The sequence below is a fragment of the Canis lupus genome, chromosome 1, assembly GCF_048164855.1.
Source record: "Canis lupus baileyi chromosome 1, mCanLup2.hap1, whole genome shotgun sequence".
NCBI lineage: Eukaryota > Metazoa > Chordata > Mammalia > Carnivora > Canidae > Canis > Canis lupus.
This window is the reverse complement of record NC_132838.1, coordinates 68,409,379-68,426,868: the sequence shown is the minus strand read 5'-3', so window position 1 is coordinate 68,426,868 and position 17,490 is coordinate 68,409,379. Positions and strand designations below refer to the sequence as shown.

Here is a 17,490-nt window from a genome sequence, read left to right as displayed (position 1 = left end):
ATATAATGAAATTCCATTTTTAGTGAAGTAGAATGGAAGTTTAAAATTACGTCAATGGAATATAATGCACAAAATACAATTCCAGTAATGGTGAATGTCTTATCAGAGAGAAATCTTGGTGCAATGATAATTTCACAGTAAGCCTCCCATAGCCCTCAGAGCAATGTTCAAAATAACATTACATTTTAGCATCCATATTTTACTAAGCAAATTATAATAAATTCAATTTATAATCCCCTTATTCTAGGGAAACATACACAAAGCCACCATGAAAGACAGAAAATATGTGTGTGTTAATATAAAACAATACGATACGCATATTCTAATTTGTGTCTGGTCATATTTATGAATGGAATGTAAATTTGAATTAAACCAATTAAGTAGAGGAAGAAGTAAGTGTTATCCTAAACACATGAAATAAATTCACGTTTTCCTCTGGAGAACATGAGAAAACATCATTTCTGGACTAAATATTTTTTTAAAAAAATGACATGGCATAGATTATTCATAGAGTCAATTTTCAAAAATCATAAACCCTACCATCTGTAAATGTTATCGCAAATCTGTAATTTTTACATGAGCTTTCTCCTTTTAAAAAGTTGCTATGTTGCCTATTAGAACAAGAATTTATATGGAAACGAAAGGCATGTCTGGGGTTTAGAAGACGTGGGAGTCTATGTCTCTCTCTTCTTACACTTATCAGGCCAAGTCACCCGTGTTAAGTATTGATTCTCCTTTCCTCCAACCCTGGGAGTATCTTCATTTATACACCACGATACTCAAAGGCTTTGTGTAGAGGCGCAGAAATGATGGTGAACAAGAAAACACCGTAGACGCCAGATGCTACAGAAATGTAAAGCATATGACAAGGCACGGAGCAAAGGAGGCTGTAATTAAGACCATCAGATAGGATTTGATTTTCTCTCTCCATGGAAATCATCATAACTGTGTTATCCAGTTATTTAAATTTAGAGACTTATTTTGCAGGATCTGCTCTATCTAAAAGTTATATTAGCTGATCTCCGAACACAAAAAGTGTTTAATATTAATTACCAGGTTAGGTGGCATATTTAACTCGAAATAAATCTGCTGACATGCTATTAATTCTATAGTTGACTGTAGAGTTTCTTCATTAATTGATTCATATCATCTTTTCAATCACTTTACTGCTTCTTCATCCATGAGGAATACACACCAAGAGAACAAAAGTTAAAGAGCGGGGCCACGTTCCTCGGCTCTTAAGTTCCCAACTGAAAATGTCACCGTGGCCTAGTGAGGTCACACAGTTTTTAATCCCAAGATGATGCAATTGTATTAAGAAGAAGAAAAAACAGGATTTCAACACAAATTCTGCCTGTCCTGTACCCTCAGCACAGAAACACATAAATCAAGCAAGAGAAATAAGAACTCAAGTAAATGATACGATGACAACTTTTGGCACCGTACACATAATGGGAGGAGACAGCAACAGGAGTGATCAGAAATTAAGTGAATCCATCAGTGAGGACCTGGAGGAAACGAACTGCCAACTCCATTTTAAGAGGAGAAAGATAAAAGGTAGGGCATTCAAAAGTAGGATGTGCTGAGGAAAAAGGAAGGTTTCTTGATGGCTCAAACAGCTTAAGAGAAGGCACAATGGGGGAGAATTATATTTTCTCCAAAATTAGTCCAAAAATTGGTCTCCAAAATTAGTCTCCAAAAATTGGATTAGTCCAAAAGATGGACTAATCTAGAAAAAGTAAAGAGAGAATCCTTTCCAAGTAATGAGCTTGGAAAGCACAGAAGTGTTACCAAAGATACAGCTGGGGACCCCTGAATATTAGTTTTTATGATATATTCAAAATGGTAGCAGGTAAACTTCTAGAAGCATCACTTATATCTAAACATTTATTCAGAACATTTTGTTTTAGCATTCTATGATCCTACAACTTTCCTCCATGTCTCAGTAAGTTCTGTCTTTGGTTCCCTTTTCTGAACTTGAGTAGAAATTTTAACTTCCTACTTCTAATGGCATCATATCTTAACTATCTCCATTTTTTTTACCCACATATGTGGGAATGTGTTCCCTCCTAGAAGTTAGCTCCTTTTCTATCATTCCACCACTTGATTCTTATCGTGACCCCTCTGCATGCCAGGCTGTGTCCTACGCAATAAGGATAAAGGACTAACACACAAAATCAGCCCTACCTTGCCTTGGAGTGCCATTCTTAAAATAAGAATACAGGTTACCAAGTTTCTTGAACTACAAATCTCTTTTATTGATTCTAAGTATGTCACCATTTTGATTGTTAATAACTCCAAGAAAGAAACCACATCTAGGGGCACAGGAATACATTATTTGACATATTGCGGGGGCCTGGGGAATAGTTTTTTAAAACCTCTTTTTTTCTCCCTAAAATATAAAAGACTTCTGTGTAATCTAAGAGGAAACAAAGGAAAATGGAAACAGATGCCAATCAAGTCTCCCTCTGTGAGTTATCTATATTCCCTCCCTAGAACTCATATCTTATTTTTAGGACATTATTTTTTTTATTAAGTTTTGATTCTAATTCCAATATTGTTAACATACAGCTCTATATTAGTTCCAGGTGTGCTACATGGGGATTTAACAATTCCATGTATCACCTGGTGCTCATCACAAGTCTTTAATCCCCATCACCTACTTCACCCACAGCCCACCCACCCACCTCCTTTCTGGTGACCGTAAGTTTTTTCTCTAGAGCTAAGGGTGTTTCTTGGTTTCTCTCTCTCTATCTCTCTCTCTTTTTAAAGCTTTTATCCATTTATTCATGAGAGAGGCAGAGACACAGGCAGAGGGAGAAGCAGGCTCCATGCACGGAGCCCGACACGAGACTCGATCCCGGGACTCCAGGATCATGCCCTGAGCCAAGGGCAGAGGCTCAACTACTGAGCCACCCAGGTTCCTCACTTGTTTTATTTGTTTTGCTTTTTAAATTCCACATATGAGTGAAATCATAAAGAATTTACCTTTCTCTGACTCATACACGTGTATGTGCTGCTTCCATAACTTGGCCATACATAATGCTGCTATAAACACACCTTTAAAATTAATGTTTTTATTTCCTGAGTAAATACTCAATAGTGTGATTACTGAATCATAGAGTAGTTCTATTTTAGACTCTCAGAGGAGCCCCCATACTGTTTTCCACAGTGGCTGCACCAGTTTGCATTCCCACCAGCCGTGTTGAGAGGGCTCCCCTTTCTCCACATCCTCCCCAACACTGTTTGTTTCTGTGTTTCTGATTTTAGCCATTCTGACAGGTGTGAGGTGATACCTCACTGTAGTTTTGATTTGCATTTCCCTGAGGCTAAGCGATGATGAGTATCTTTTCATGTGTCTGCTCACCATCTGGACGTCTTCTTTGGAAAAAATATCTGTTCCTGTCTTCTGCCCATTTTTACATTGAGTTGTTTTTCAGGCACTGAGTTGTATAAGTTCTTTATATATTTTGGATGCTAACCCTTAACTAGATAAGTCATTTGCAAATATCTTCTCCCATTCAATAGGTTGCCTTTGAATTTTCTTGATTACTTCCTTCACTGTGCAGAAGCTTTTTATTTTGATGCAGCCCAATGGTTTATTTTTTGCTATTTTCCTTGCCTCAGGAGTCATATAGAGAAAAATTTTGCTACAGCTGATGTCAAAGAAGTTACTGCCTATATTCTCTTCTAGGATTTTCATGCTTTCAGGTCTCACATTTAGGTCTTTAACCCATTTTGAGTTTATTTCTGTGTATGGTATTAAGAAAGGCATCCAGTTTCATTCTTTTGCATGTCGCTGACCAGTTTTTCTAAGACCATTTGTAGAAGTAGAACTTACATCTTAATGGGCATCTTAATCTTATGCATTATAAGTCTTGTCCAAAAAGTCCTCACATCAGAAAAGTTCCGACTAAGCCAAGAAATAGTCATTCCTCATTCAAAGCTTAAAAATTGCTCAGCTCTTACTGGAATATCCTTAGGAAAAAAATAAATCTCAAAAGCAAGATTAAATATTCTAAAATACTCTAAAATAATTACATTTATCACTTAAAAGGCATTGATAACAATACTCTTTGTGCCACTGTGTTTCCATATTTAGGGAAATTTATAACTTATAAAAATATATGACCAGGGATGCCTGGGTGGCTTAATGGTTGAGCGTCTGCCTTTTGCTCAGGGCATGACCCCAGGATCCTGGGATCGAGTCCCACATCAGGCTGCCTCAAGGAGCCTGCTTCTCCCTCTGCCTGTGTCTCTGCCTCTCTCTCTCTCTCTTTCTCTCATGAATAAATCTTTAAAAAAATTAACATCATAAAAGCATTAAGAAAAATAGTACATGTAAAATTTTTAAAAAGGCATCCTTTGGGTCTATCCAAAGAGTGACTTCATTTACTTTACAATTGTTCAGTTATATGCCTACCATACCTCAGACTAGAGACTAGAGATAAAGGAGTAAATAAGAATAAAAGACAAACAGTCCTATCAGTATACAACTTATTAATTTCTAATTATTAAATAGCTTAAAATATTAAAAAAGAAAACTATTTAAGTGCCCTTCTCACTATCTGCAATAGCAATAGCTCTTGAAGTTTGTCTGAATATGATTGGTCTTTCAACTTTAAAGATAATTGAAAATCATAAACATGATAGATTCATTATATACATGAACCCAATTTTAATCTATGGAATTATACTCAGAGTAGCCTAAATACAGTTATAGGTTAATTTAAAAAAAAATGGACCTCCTATGATAGAGAAAATGGCCTCAGAGGACAAGGTTTTGTCCAAAAAAAAATCTAAAGATTTTAAACCCTGGTGGATAATAAGTGATAGGATAGCATTGCTTTCTCAGCATATCTTAGGTAGCACCATGTCAGGAACCCTATGGATAAAATCAGTTCTTAAAAACTGTCAAAAAATATTTTGTACAAGGATGAAAAAATATTTTGAAGACTTTTTAAATGTATCATTGTCTAGATATAAAGTGTATCTATGGCTTTGTGCAAAATCAAAGAAGATAGAATATGCATTTAAAAATATTTCCCGGGGAACCCTGGGTGGCGCCTACCTTTGACCCAGGGTGCGATCCTGGAGACCCGGGATCAAATCCCACGTCGGGCTCCCGGTGCATGGAGCCTGCTTCTCCTTCTGCCTATGTCTCTGCCTCTCTGTCTCTCTGTGTGACTATCATAAATAAATAAAAAATTTAAAAAAAAATAAAAATATTTCCCTCCTTCCTAACTCTGGGAAATGAACTAGGGGTGGTGGAAGGGGAGGTGAGCGGGGGTTGGGGGTGACTGGGTGACAGGCACTGAGGTGGGCACTTGACAGGATGAGCACTGGGTGTTATTCTATATGTTGGCAAATTAAACACCAATAAAAAATAAATTTATAAAAAATATTTCCTTTCCATACAAATAACTTTTTCTGTTACTGGGAGGTATATAGCAAAAAAAAAAAAAAAAAGTAAGGAAGGGAGATATGTAATGATTCTCAATACATAAGGGCTAAATACATAAAGAGCCATTGGAAGAAAAAAAAATCAAAGAAAGAGAGTGAAGCAGAACGTCATGAAACCTCAATGTCTTTGGCCAAACCTATCATTTATTATAATAATTAATAGTATTATTATTTGTATTACACATTTTAATTAACTCTTATGACACGCGCATGAGATATATCCGAATATCATATTTTCTTTCTTTTTTTTTTTTTTTTTGGATGGAGAATTGAACTTCAGAATCATTAAAAGACTTACTTGTCATTTAAGGTGACATCTCTTAGAAGAGCTGAAGGCAAAACTTGGATCCTACAGTTCTAATCATAAATCAAGTGATTTCTAATGTGCCAGAATGAGAAACTGAATGGCTGTATTACATACTAAGCATGATTGAAACTTTTTGAAGAGTAAAAGGGCCTATGGGAGATGTTTTTGTTGAAACTTTTTCAAAATCTGATATTTCCAAGTCTAAAAAAAAAAAAAAAAAAAGGTTTCTCTAGAGATCAGTTAAGGTTATGTGATTTCCTGAGGTAGTTTTTGGTTTCAATTTTGGTTTTTTAGAATTTCACCATTAGATTTAATATGCAGGAAGACACACTAAAAATGTTCCCAATCTAGGTTGGTAAATAATAACGTGTTCCAAAACAATTTTTTTTTTTTACCTTAGTGGACAGAAAAAGTTCAAATAAGAAGGGTCTATACTGAAAGCTTTTCTACAATCCAATTAGACTTCTCCCTGAAGACCATCCTGAGATTAACTTCCACTGTGTGTCAAACATGCTGAATTGTCCTCTCTATTCAGGCAGATATGAGAGAGGACATGCGTTTCGTGGGCTGAAGATAGTAACTAATCTTTATAGAGCACTTACTACGTGCCACACATTTTTCTTAGCTATCACCTATTAAAACCCTTCTTGAAAAAAATTATCAATCCCTAGTAAATGCATTTCCAAAAATGAGATTCCTAGGAAGATAATGTTTTATATCGTATTTGAAATATAAATAGCCACAAAGTATTGCTAAAATGTCCGTCCTGCTACATGTCTAAATCACCTCTCACACTGAGCTACCAACGTAACTATTCGCTAATTATAGGACCTTGTGCTTCTTCCTATCTCTGTTACTGACTTGCTGTGTGACCTTGGTTGACCTCCAACTCTCTTCAATGATGTAACTTGCCATCTATAGTCTTCTAGGCTCTCCTCCAAGAAACTTCTAGAACGCTTCACTCTTCTCAAGCGAAAGTGCTGTCATACGTACTGCAAATATCGTTTCTGAGCTTTATGATCAAGCAATAAAGAAAAAGAACATCTAATATCTACTGATTAGCTGCCAAGAATTTTCACAAGTATTATCTAATCTAATTCTACTTTAATTGGAAATTTAAACTCCATTGACTTGGGGTTTTGATCTTAATAAAAGAAGGGTAAACCAGCTCTGACTCCTATTCTTGTCATCTCCCAAAGACCCTTTTTCTACTGTTCAGAGTCCTCTCCAAAGCAGAGGAACGTATATAGAAACTGATGGTATAAAGAGGTGTATCTTGATAGGTATTTTTTGCAAGCTAAGCTATAAAGTTCAGAGTAGCAAAGCACTACAACACAAATTCCAATTAAAACTGAATTCATACATTTGTGTTTTCAAGTATATAAGCAAATTCCTTGATACACGGCCTCAGCTGAGTTTGGTATACCACGGTGTTGGGGAAAAAGTGCTGCTTTAAGCCAGAATTTCTTGATACCAAGACAGTTTTTAAACTTAATTCAGTTTCCTTGAAGCGTTTTGGAGACTCGCGTTTTTTTTTTTTGAAGCCCTAATAGATGCTCCATGTTTTATATTCATTGTTTTATATATTCCTCACAACAAACCAATGAGATAAAGTAGCTTCCTGAAATGACAACTGCTCTTCTTCATGTTCTGTTTCATACTTTCAGCCTTACTCAGTAATTGAAAAGAGCATAGCAGGCAGTAAGACAGAAAAGTGTGGTAGCTATACAGGCTTTAGCAAAAATACACCTGATGTGCCCAACTCTACTAGGCTTATTTCTTCTTTAGGACAGACCTTCATATGTTGCAAGCAACTTAAAAGGTGGCACACCTTAGAGTTTTAATGGTATAACTACTGAACTAAAAAATACAATGACCCCATTTACCATGTATTATGTGGTTCATAGTCACTTATCAAGGCAACTAGGTTTTTATGCAAATTTAATTCTTAGATGCCCTTATTCTAGATTTTGTTTTTATAAAACTGAAAATCTGGGATCCCTGGGTGGCGCAGTGGTTTGGCGCCTGCCTTTGGCCCAGGGCGCGATCCTGGAGACCCGGGATCGAATCCCACGTCGGGCTCCCGGTGCATGGAGCCTGCTTCTCCCTCTGCCTATGTCTCTGCCTCTCTCTCTCTCTCTCTCTGTGTGTGTGTGACTATCATAAATAAATTTAAAAAAAAAATTTTTAAACTGAAAATCTGATTTAAGAAGACAGATCAAATAGCTAAGTATCTTGGTATATTAAATATACTAAATACATTAATTAGGTCCTGTGAGTTCTAAACTATAAATGGTACATACATACACACTTATTGGTACACACCCTCCCAAAACGTACGAGGTTTGCAAAATTTTCTAACAGAAAAGTTCAATTTCAAATTGTACTCTAGGTCTTTTTACAAAAATGCCAATGTTCTACATTTTTTCCAAAAGGAATTTTGAGATTAACTCTTCTTTGAGTCAGGTGTACATATTTGGTTCTTGGCCCTTTCATTCACTGATACATATACATCGCTCTCCATTTTTTTTTAAGAATTCATTATATAATAAATACCATTGTGTTTCTAGCCCACTGACGTTATTTATGTAAGCTGACTTCGGAAAAGCTAAAATCAATTAATACTTTCTTATAGTCCAGTGTCCAGTGATCCAAATTCTAAAAATTTAAAGACTAAAATTTGACAAATATTTTTACATTTATGCAAAGTTTTAAGTAGCATGTATTTCTGCATAGTTTTGTGCATTTTGTTTAAATGAAAAGACAAGATATTTTATTTCTTGTTCTTTCATGATACCTAGTAACTCTGTTTTCAGATTAGACTACTAACATAATTTTGAAGTGGAGACATGATTATTTCAAAGTATTTTACAAAAGATAAGGAAGGAGGCAAAAGTCTAAAAGAGATGACAATGTAGGATCCATAACATCAGGAGCAGGAACATAGCCTAATTTCTTTCTCTTTAATTTATTTAAGTAATCTCTACACCCAACATGGGGCTCGAGCCCACAACCTGAGGTCAAGCGCTGTAAGCTTTTCCAACTAAGTGAGCCAGGCACCCCATGCTAACTCCTAAATTCTAAAGCTTGCACTGGAATTTGTGTTTGTCTTTGACAAGCATGCAAGGCATCTATTTCCTTCTATAAAATGAGGATAATTATATTACCTACTAAACAGCTCTGCTATGTAAATACATGTGTTAATGCCCACAATGCGGTAGATACTATTAAACCAATCTCAAAGCATCTGGAACTTGAGATGCAGGTATACAAAGAGCCTTGGAGAAGAGCACAGCGTGGTGGTCAACTCAGAAGACTTTACATGGGAAGGGTTTGTTAACATTGCACAAAGTGCCTTTCCTAAGTGCCAAGCACTAAATAGTTCCCCCGTCTCCATCATTCCTTATTTGCATAGATTAACTCTCTATTTGAACTACATTAAGGGATGCCTGGGTGGCTTAGCCATTTAGTTAAGCGCCTGCCTTCCGCCCAGGGCGTGATCCTGGAGTCCCGAGATCGAGTCCCACATTGGGCTCCCTGCATGGAGCCTGCTTCTCCCTCTGTGTCTCTCATGAATAAATAAAATCTTTTTAAAAAAAAAGTAGATTAAGACTGTCACAGAGAGCCAGTGGTATGAATAATAACCCCTAACAGACTAGCTCTATGATCGTCTCCTAAAGGTCACGCGTCCTAATAAAAAATAGCATCAGACATCCATGTTAAAACCCACATTCAAGAGGACTAGAAAAAAATTACTGTTTTTTACCCATATTACACATCTTTGACAATCAAATGTCTAGCTTTAACTCACCATATAAATTTAGATTATGCCTCAAACCTATATTTAGATTATAATTATCTGGCGTTTGGTAAGATTTAAGTGAAGTTTTGCCTTACATAGCTTCCTAAAAGTTGTATTTGTTGGAATTATCTCTTTGAAAACCACATTTTATTCACAAGCAGGATACTAAAGGAGGAAGGAAAAAAGAAATGAGGGAAGAAAGGAGAGAAAGAGAAAAGCTATAAAATTTTCTCCTTGCTCTAAATTATAGAATGTAGTAGGCCAAAATTGTATTACCTTACTCTGAAGGTTACTGCAAGGCTTATAGTGATCCTTAAAGAAGTTATAAAAATTGAAACAGAACATAGAATAAGTTTCTGATTGTAAAAATGGGTAACATTTCAAAGATCATTTTATAAAAGAAGTCATCAGACCAATACATCATTGTGTCATTTTTAACAACAGTATCTAAACTTTAGCTCTGATACTAAAATGAATAATTAAAAAAAAAAAGAGAGAAGTCCAAGGTATACATATTTTATGTGGGACTGTGGACAACTTATTTTTGTTTTTAACATGCACATTAGTTAAAATTACTCTAAGAAGTCGATGGCATATTTCTAACACTGGGCAAATAAAAGGATATGTAGCAGTTCCCTGCACTTCCGTTGTTTTAAGGTACTGACATATTTTTTAACATTTATTTATTTATTTATTTATTTATTTATTTATTTATTTGAGAGAGTGCATGTAAGGGCGGGGGAGGGAAGGGGAAACAACCTCAAGCAGACTCTGAGGGGCTTGACTAGGTAGGACAGTGCTCAATCTCAGGACCCCAAGACCATGACCTCAGTCAAAACCAAGAATCAGATGCTTAACCCACTGAGCCACCCAGGCACCTGATAACTGAAATTCTTTTCATTCGTAATAGGATGGAGAGGCCTATTAAAAGAAAAAGAAAAAAAGTTTTACAAAAACGCATCTGAGTTTTCCAGTGATAAGACCACTGAGGTGTAATACTCTGGAATGGAGTCCCTTAATTCGTAGAGCTCTACGAATGGGAGGTGGCAGGGAGAGAAGGGATTTCAATTAATGCTGCATTTGGATTATTGGTCTAGTCCATTGGATTAAAGCCTGTTTGGGAAAATATTAACTTATTATTTCATGCATTCATTTACCTCTGCTCAAAACTCTACAATACCATCCATCTCACTCAGACTAAAAGCCAATTCTTTACAACGATCCAGCTCCCCAATACTTCCCTGACCCTTCTCACTGTGCTCCAGCTGAAGACCTTTATAAATCTGCTCTTTGTGTGAAGGGTATTATTAACTCTTCCACCTGATACCTGTATGAATCATTCCTACTTCACCTTCGTTTGCTCAGACGTGACCTTCTCAATGAGATCAACCTTCATCACTCTCTTTAAAATAACAACCAACCTCTCTCTTACTTCTAGACCTCCCAACTCCTCTTACCCTGGTGTATTTGTTTGTTCAGGAACCTCATCATTCACTGCATTTTAAAAATATAGGTATTTTTAGTATTTTATTAGTATATAATTATTATCTATAATTTATTATTATATAATATATATATTCACTATTAATAAATATATAATGTATTAATTAAAGGTATATATTATTAATATATTACTTATTCACTGTATATTCATATTTCTGTCCCCTATCTCCACTCCGACTAGAATACAAACTCCAGAAGAGCAGGGATTTTTTTCTTCTGTTTTACTTACTGAACACATTCATCATTAACCACATTCCAATAGGCACAGTCCCATGCCCACCAATTTCCTGCACAAATTCTGGCCTTTGAGCTCAGTCTTAGCACTCGGTACAGTCCGGCATCCAACCTCTTCCTGTCTGACTGGTATACACTGAGCCCAGCATGAGTCTGGACAGGCATGTGCCCATCTAGTTTTGTCAATCGCTAACATCTGCTTTGTTTTCTCCATCACCACAACTGGACTTCTGCCTAAGTTCCTCCTGGCGACCCAGGTCAATGTCGTGACGCTACACAAATCCTAAACCCCCGCACTCTGGATTGGAAGCCTAAACAGTTTGTCTGATCATCGGCAATATTTTCTTCATGATCTTTTCCACCGTCTCCAACTGCTAAATAAGAAGAACCCACTACAACTTGCACAGGTGACCCAGAGTCACCATTTACTCTTGCTGTTGACCTGCCCAGAAACTTCCAGTCATGCTCCACTCGCACTGTAGAATTCTACTGACGAGCCATGCTGCCTGGCATCAAGTATGCATCTGGGCTCTCTCACCCAGGCAGTGAGCCACCCCACTAATCTTGCTCTGCGGAGGTTAGGCTGACGTTAGCTGGCCCTACTCTGCAAATTCCTCTTGCTTGTGGACCAGAATTCAGGCCCCTGCACTCTATAGCAGATTATGAAAGATGCGGAACAACAATAAAGTTTCAGTCCATTTTTGTTTATCGTTTAATGCTAAATCTGTCTGGATTACAGTAATTCGGTCTCCGAGGTCCAAGTTGAAAAGTCCAGCACAACAGTCTTTGTCAGTGAATAATCAATATTTATTACGTTATGGGCAAAAAAAAAAAAATAGTGACAATGGTCTGCTTTAAATAAATAGGGACCGAGAAAATATGGAGAGGTGAAATCAACCAAAGTAAACTTTTTTGAGTCATTGCTATCGCAATATCGTTGAATGGGGTAAAGACTCTAAGTCCTACTACTTCAGAAATTCTTCTAATTTAACTATATTGCTCCCAGAAAAATGCAGACTCCTGCTTTTCTTACGGAGTCATAGTCTATATAACTCTTTGGTTCTTCTTGGTAAGCCTCGATTAGCGTAGGGGACGGTTATCCCATATTTCAGAGTGAATTGAGAAACAATTGGCAGAGAAAGAGCCGTTCTTTTCATGATCGTTGGCAACACTTGATGGAGATCCAGTTCATTACTTTGCCTGAAATACTAGGATAGAAAACTTTTAGGAATAAGACTGAGGAGGTGTCTGTAAACGCTGATACGTGAGATAAAATGTATAATATAAAGTGTCTTTTAAGAAAATTATACCACATTTATAATGGTTAACATTGAATACGTTCTTACTCTCAGCCCTACAGTTTATGTTATGAAATATTTCTACTAAACCATGAGGCCAGTCTTTAGGGACCAAACCAACATATGTACCTAAGTTCCATAAGTAGCAAAAATAATACCAAAAAAAAAATAATGCCAGGTTTATGATTACAATCTCAGGTATTGTATAAAGCGTTCTCATTTTATATAGCACAGGATGTTTTAGAACCATCCCATTGATGTGATGTGAAAACTCCATATGAAAATTTTAAGTATTCTTGCCAAAAAAGAGTGAGGATCATCTCAAACGTGTTTTTACTTTAAATCCCAGAAGGCATCTAAAAATACCTTTATATACATGTAGTATTTCCTTGACATCTTTAAGAATTCAGAAGTTCAAATGCAAGTATGCGCTCCAAAAACAATAGACTGTACTACTAGAGTCTTGGGCTTAGGAAAGCACCGGAGACTTGATGAGTTTTAACTATGTCTCTAAAGGCATTTCATCCTAAATCATCCCTGACAGGTTGCACATCTAATCACGCATGGACGTTTCCAGAAGCTAAGTGTTCCACTACAACCCGGTAATTTCTGAACAGCTCAGAATGGGGAGGCGCAGGGACAAGGAGCAGGCTTCCTCTCGTTTTATCTAATTCAAAGTTTCCCCCTTGTCATTTACTTCTATGCATGTGAGTTCAGGGTTTAGATAGGATGTTTTATGCTCTCAACCATGAAACAGCCATCCCCAAATTCAAGGATAGTTCTGATGATTTCCCAAGTCTTTCTTTCTCCAAATGAAGTCTTCACTTGAAATAGCCCTCCTCTGGACATCTTTCTAGACTCCCAACTACTCTCTTCTTCCTCCTCTGAATTGACTTCCATTTGTCAATCAAGCACCCCAGTATGTTCTAACCCAACAGTTTTCTCTGTTTCTAGGAGTTGGTTTTTTTTTTTTAAATAAGAGTTAACTTTTCTGTCACCATGTAACACTATATTTTCATATTGAACTTGCTGCAATTCAGACTTTCCCATCCTGTCTTTGTACTCATCCCCATATTTTAATAGAAACAAAATATTTCTAGAAGAGGGCAAATGAAATTATTTAATGTCTGCATACAAATAATAAAACCAGCTCTGCATAGGTTCTGTTCATGGTCCAGGGTATACAGACCTTCAAAATTCCTGTTAACAGCTTAGCCACCTTTAACAATTTTGGACCTGCATTTCTGATAAGCTTGGATTTTATGTTTTCCGTCAAGCCATCACCAAGACAAATGAACATAAGGAAACCTCTATCACATTACCGGAGATTTTCTTCCGAATTGACTTTAAACAACTATGCAAGATTCTCTGGAAACTACTTCCAATCAGTTGCAATTGCCCTACCATTAGATTTCCATTTCCACAAATTATTCACAAGAATATCAGAAAAAGATTTTATCTACTGCCTTGCCAAAACACAAACCCACTTTGACTACATCATTTTATTTTGTCAATCATATATAGTTAAAAAAATTTCCTTAGAATATTCTTACTGAATCAATACTATTCATACAACTCAGTGAGCTAGAGAATCTACACAAGATTTTAAGGAAAAAAATCAAAAACAAAAAATCTGGTTAAACTTCTAACTCAATTACGACATTTAAGAATGATTGCTTCCTGTCAATATTCTTAATAAATTGTCACCATACTATAAGGGAAAAAAGGAACTCATTCTAAACAATCAGTCCTTGGCGAAGAAGGTCAATGTTAGTATAATTGAAAAGAGAAAAGTATGAAAGCCAAAAACTTCGTCAGTCACATTCCTAGCCAACGATCTTCACTAAGAGTGTAGCTGTAATAGAACAACATTAAACAGAAAACCTGGCCCCGCGATAAATGAAAAGAAATGTTGGTATCATTAAAAAAGGGAACTTTAGCACAAACAATACTAGAAGTGTTTTTAGTTGTTGAAAAATAAGTTATTATCAGTTGCATGAATTTAAGTCACAACTACTCCAAGTCTCCAGTTTTAAACTTTTCCAGTAAGAATAATAATAGCTGAGGGTGAAATAAGCTAATGTATACAAGGCATTTTTAAATTAGGAAACACTGTATAAATTTCAGGTATTATAATATATATATATATATATATACTTTTAATTTTAGCCATTTATCCCTGAACCAATCTTTAAATACACTGCAAATGATCTATAATAATAAACAGATTCTAGAAAGCAGACAAGAGCAGTCTATAGTAGATTCTATGTTATAGCTACTTTGCACAGAACCCCTCACTGTGTATGGCTTTCAAGGGATCTCTGAACACAATGGCAATATAAACGCTCCCATCTGCATTGACCTCACCTTGTGCCTGGACCATAAAAATGAGAGTTATTTTATCTCAGATAAAATAGAGACAGAAAGACTGAGAGACAGAGAAAGAAAGAGGAAAGGAAGGAGGGAGGAAGGGAGGGAGGAGGCAGGAGGAAGAGAAGGAAAGGAGGAGAAAGAGGAAGAGGGCTGGGGAAGGGAGGGGTGGGAGGAGAGAGAGAAGGAGGAGTGTGGGCAGCACCCCAGGAAATTTCTCAGGGACCCAGTGGCTCCCCCTTCTGCATGCTGTGAGCTTCTGTCCCCCTCCAAGGGTTCAGAAGGATGGGTGCTCCTGGCCTCTCTTTCCTCCCAGCTGCTTAACAGTATGAAAGCAACAGGTATTGTTAAAACATCATACAACCAGGTGCCGAGTGGATCAGTTGGTTAGGTCGTGGCCTTCTGCTCCGGTCACCATCCTGGGGTCCTGGGATGGACTCATGTGTTGAAGCTGTCTGCTTCTCCCTTTGCCTCTGACCCTCCCTCCTGCTTGCTCTCCTCTCTCAAATAAAAAGTGAATATATAAATATTTTCAAAATATTTAATATATAAATATATACATATATAAATACAAAATATATAAATATTTTAAAATATATAAATATTTTAAATATATAAATATTATATAAAATAAATATATAAATATTTTTAAAATATGATTTAACCAAGCAAGACTAATATTTTAAAGTAGTATTTTTAAAAATCAGCTGCCAGAGAAGTTCTCAAACTCACTCTCATAAATTCTATTAATGAAGCCCCACTGACCCCGTTTTACTTCGCAGAGAAGTAAAAGCAAAAATAGAAGGAAAAAAGTCCTATGGCGACCTTAAGGTCATTTTTATTCTAGGAATTTTAATCAGGGAGTTATTATTGTAGCAAGATTAGAGCTTTCTTTTTTTTTTTTTTTTTTACTCCTTTTAAGATAAAATAGGACTGTTACAAATGTTAGATCATAAGAAGAAAAACTCCCAGAACGGCTGGACACAGCTCTCTTCCGTTTAACTAAAAGAGGGATGGGCAGATCTCAAAACTTTGACAGATTCAGTCCCATCAGAACTTTCAAAAGCTGCCGACCTGCAGATCTGGTGCTTCCCGCATGACTATCTCGGTATCTGAAGCCAAACTTAATTTTTTTTTTTTTTTACTTTAATGCATGTTTTTCGACTCCTAAACATGTGCGCTGAAATGATGTATCGTAAATTATGTCCTAAAACTGCGTCCACGTGCTTCTTTTGAAATTCACGATCCTAGATAAGTCTGCGAAGGCTCCCAGGGGTGTCGGCGGCCCCAGGCGCACCCACACTGCGCGGCCCTGAAGAGCATCCCCGCGGCCGCCCCGCGCACACCTGGGGCCCAGGTCGCAAGGGCGCACCTGGCCGGGCCAGTGTCGTCTGCGCTCCAGCCAAGGGGCCCTCCCGGGGGTGGGATGTGGGCAGCAAAGGAGGGCTGCAGGTCCCGGGGCCCGGAGAGAAAAAGTCCATTCCCCGCACTTCACAAACTCCCTACAGAGACTCGGAAGCCAAGGCCTCAAGACAGAAAACCAACAGCCCAGGGGGTCAGGCGCCGTCCACGCGCTGGGAGACGCCGCCGCGCTCGCGCAAAGTTGCCGGCCGCGGAGAAGTCGGCCCGGGACGCGGCGGGCGCGGAGGTGCTGGCGGGACCCGCGGGCCACCCCCACGGCCCCGGGGACGCCCCACCCGCCCCGGCCCGCCCCGCCACCGTACCTCTCTGCGGCGGCTGCTGCGCCCCCGCGGCCCCCGCGCCCCCGCCGAGCAGCAGGAGCAGGAGCGGGAGCGGGAGCCGGAGCGCAAGGGCGGCCCCGGGCATCGCGGCACAGGCGCTCGCTGGGACCTCCGGGAGCGGCCGCCGGCGCCCGAGGACTAGGACTAGGAGGACGAGGGGGAGGAGGCGGAGGGCCCGGCCCCCGCCCCGGTAGGAGGAGGAGGAAGAGGTGGAGGAGGGCCCGCTCCCTGCGTCCCGCCCCGGCCGGCCCCGCCCCCCAGGGTCCCCTGCGCCTCCTCCTCTGAGGGTCCCCGGCACTCCCGTCCCCAGGGTCCCGTCCCTGCGCCCCTCCCCGCGAGGGTCCCGTCCCTGCGCCCCTCCCCGCGAGGGTCCCGTTCCCGTCCCCCCGCCCCCCAGGGTCCTGTCCCTGCGCCCCTCCCCGCGAGTGTCCCGTCCCTGCGCCCCTCCCCCCAGGGTCCCGTCCCTGCACCCCCGCCCCCAAGGTCCCGTCCCTGCGCCCCTCCCCGCGAGGGTCCCGTCCCTGCGCCCCTCCCCCCAGGGTCCCGTTCCCGCCCCCCGCCCCCTGCCCCCCAGGGTCCTGTCCCTGCGCCCCCCCCCGCGAGTGTCCTGTCCCTGCGCCCCTCCCCCCAGGGTCCCGTCCCTGCACCCCCGCCCCCAAGGTCCCGTCCCTGCGCCCCTCCCCGCGAGGGTCCCGTCCCTGCGCCCCTCCCCGCGAGGGTCCCGTTCCCGTCCCCCCGCCCCCCAGGGTCCTGTCCCTGCGCCCCTCCCCG

At 39.4% G+C, this 17,490-nt stretch overlaps 1 protein-coding gene across 3 annotated transcripts in view; it reads right to left on the bottom strand.

The window, feature by feature from the left end:
- Positions 1-16,857, bottom strand: part of LAMA2 (laminin subunit alpha 2) — a 583,647-nt gene extending 566,790 nt beyond the window's left edge. For all 3 annotated transcript variants that reach the window (XM_072833687.1, XM_072833697.1, XM_072833705.1), the window contains exon 1: positions 16,702-16,857. In XM_072833687.1, coding sequence (XP_072689788.1) covers positions 16,702-16,804 — 103 coding nt within the window. In that variant the 5' untranslated portion in view covers positions 16,805-16,857. The remainder of the gene's footprint in view (positions 1-16,701) is intronic.
- Positions 16,858-17,490: the final 633 nt, after the last annotated feature.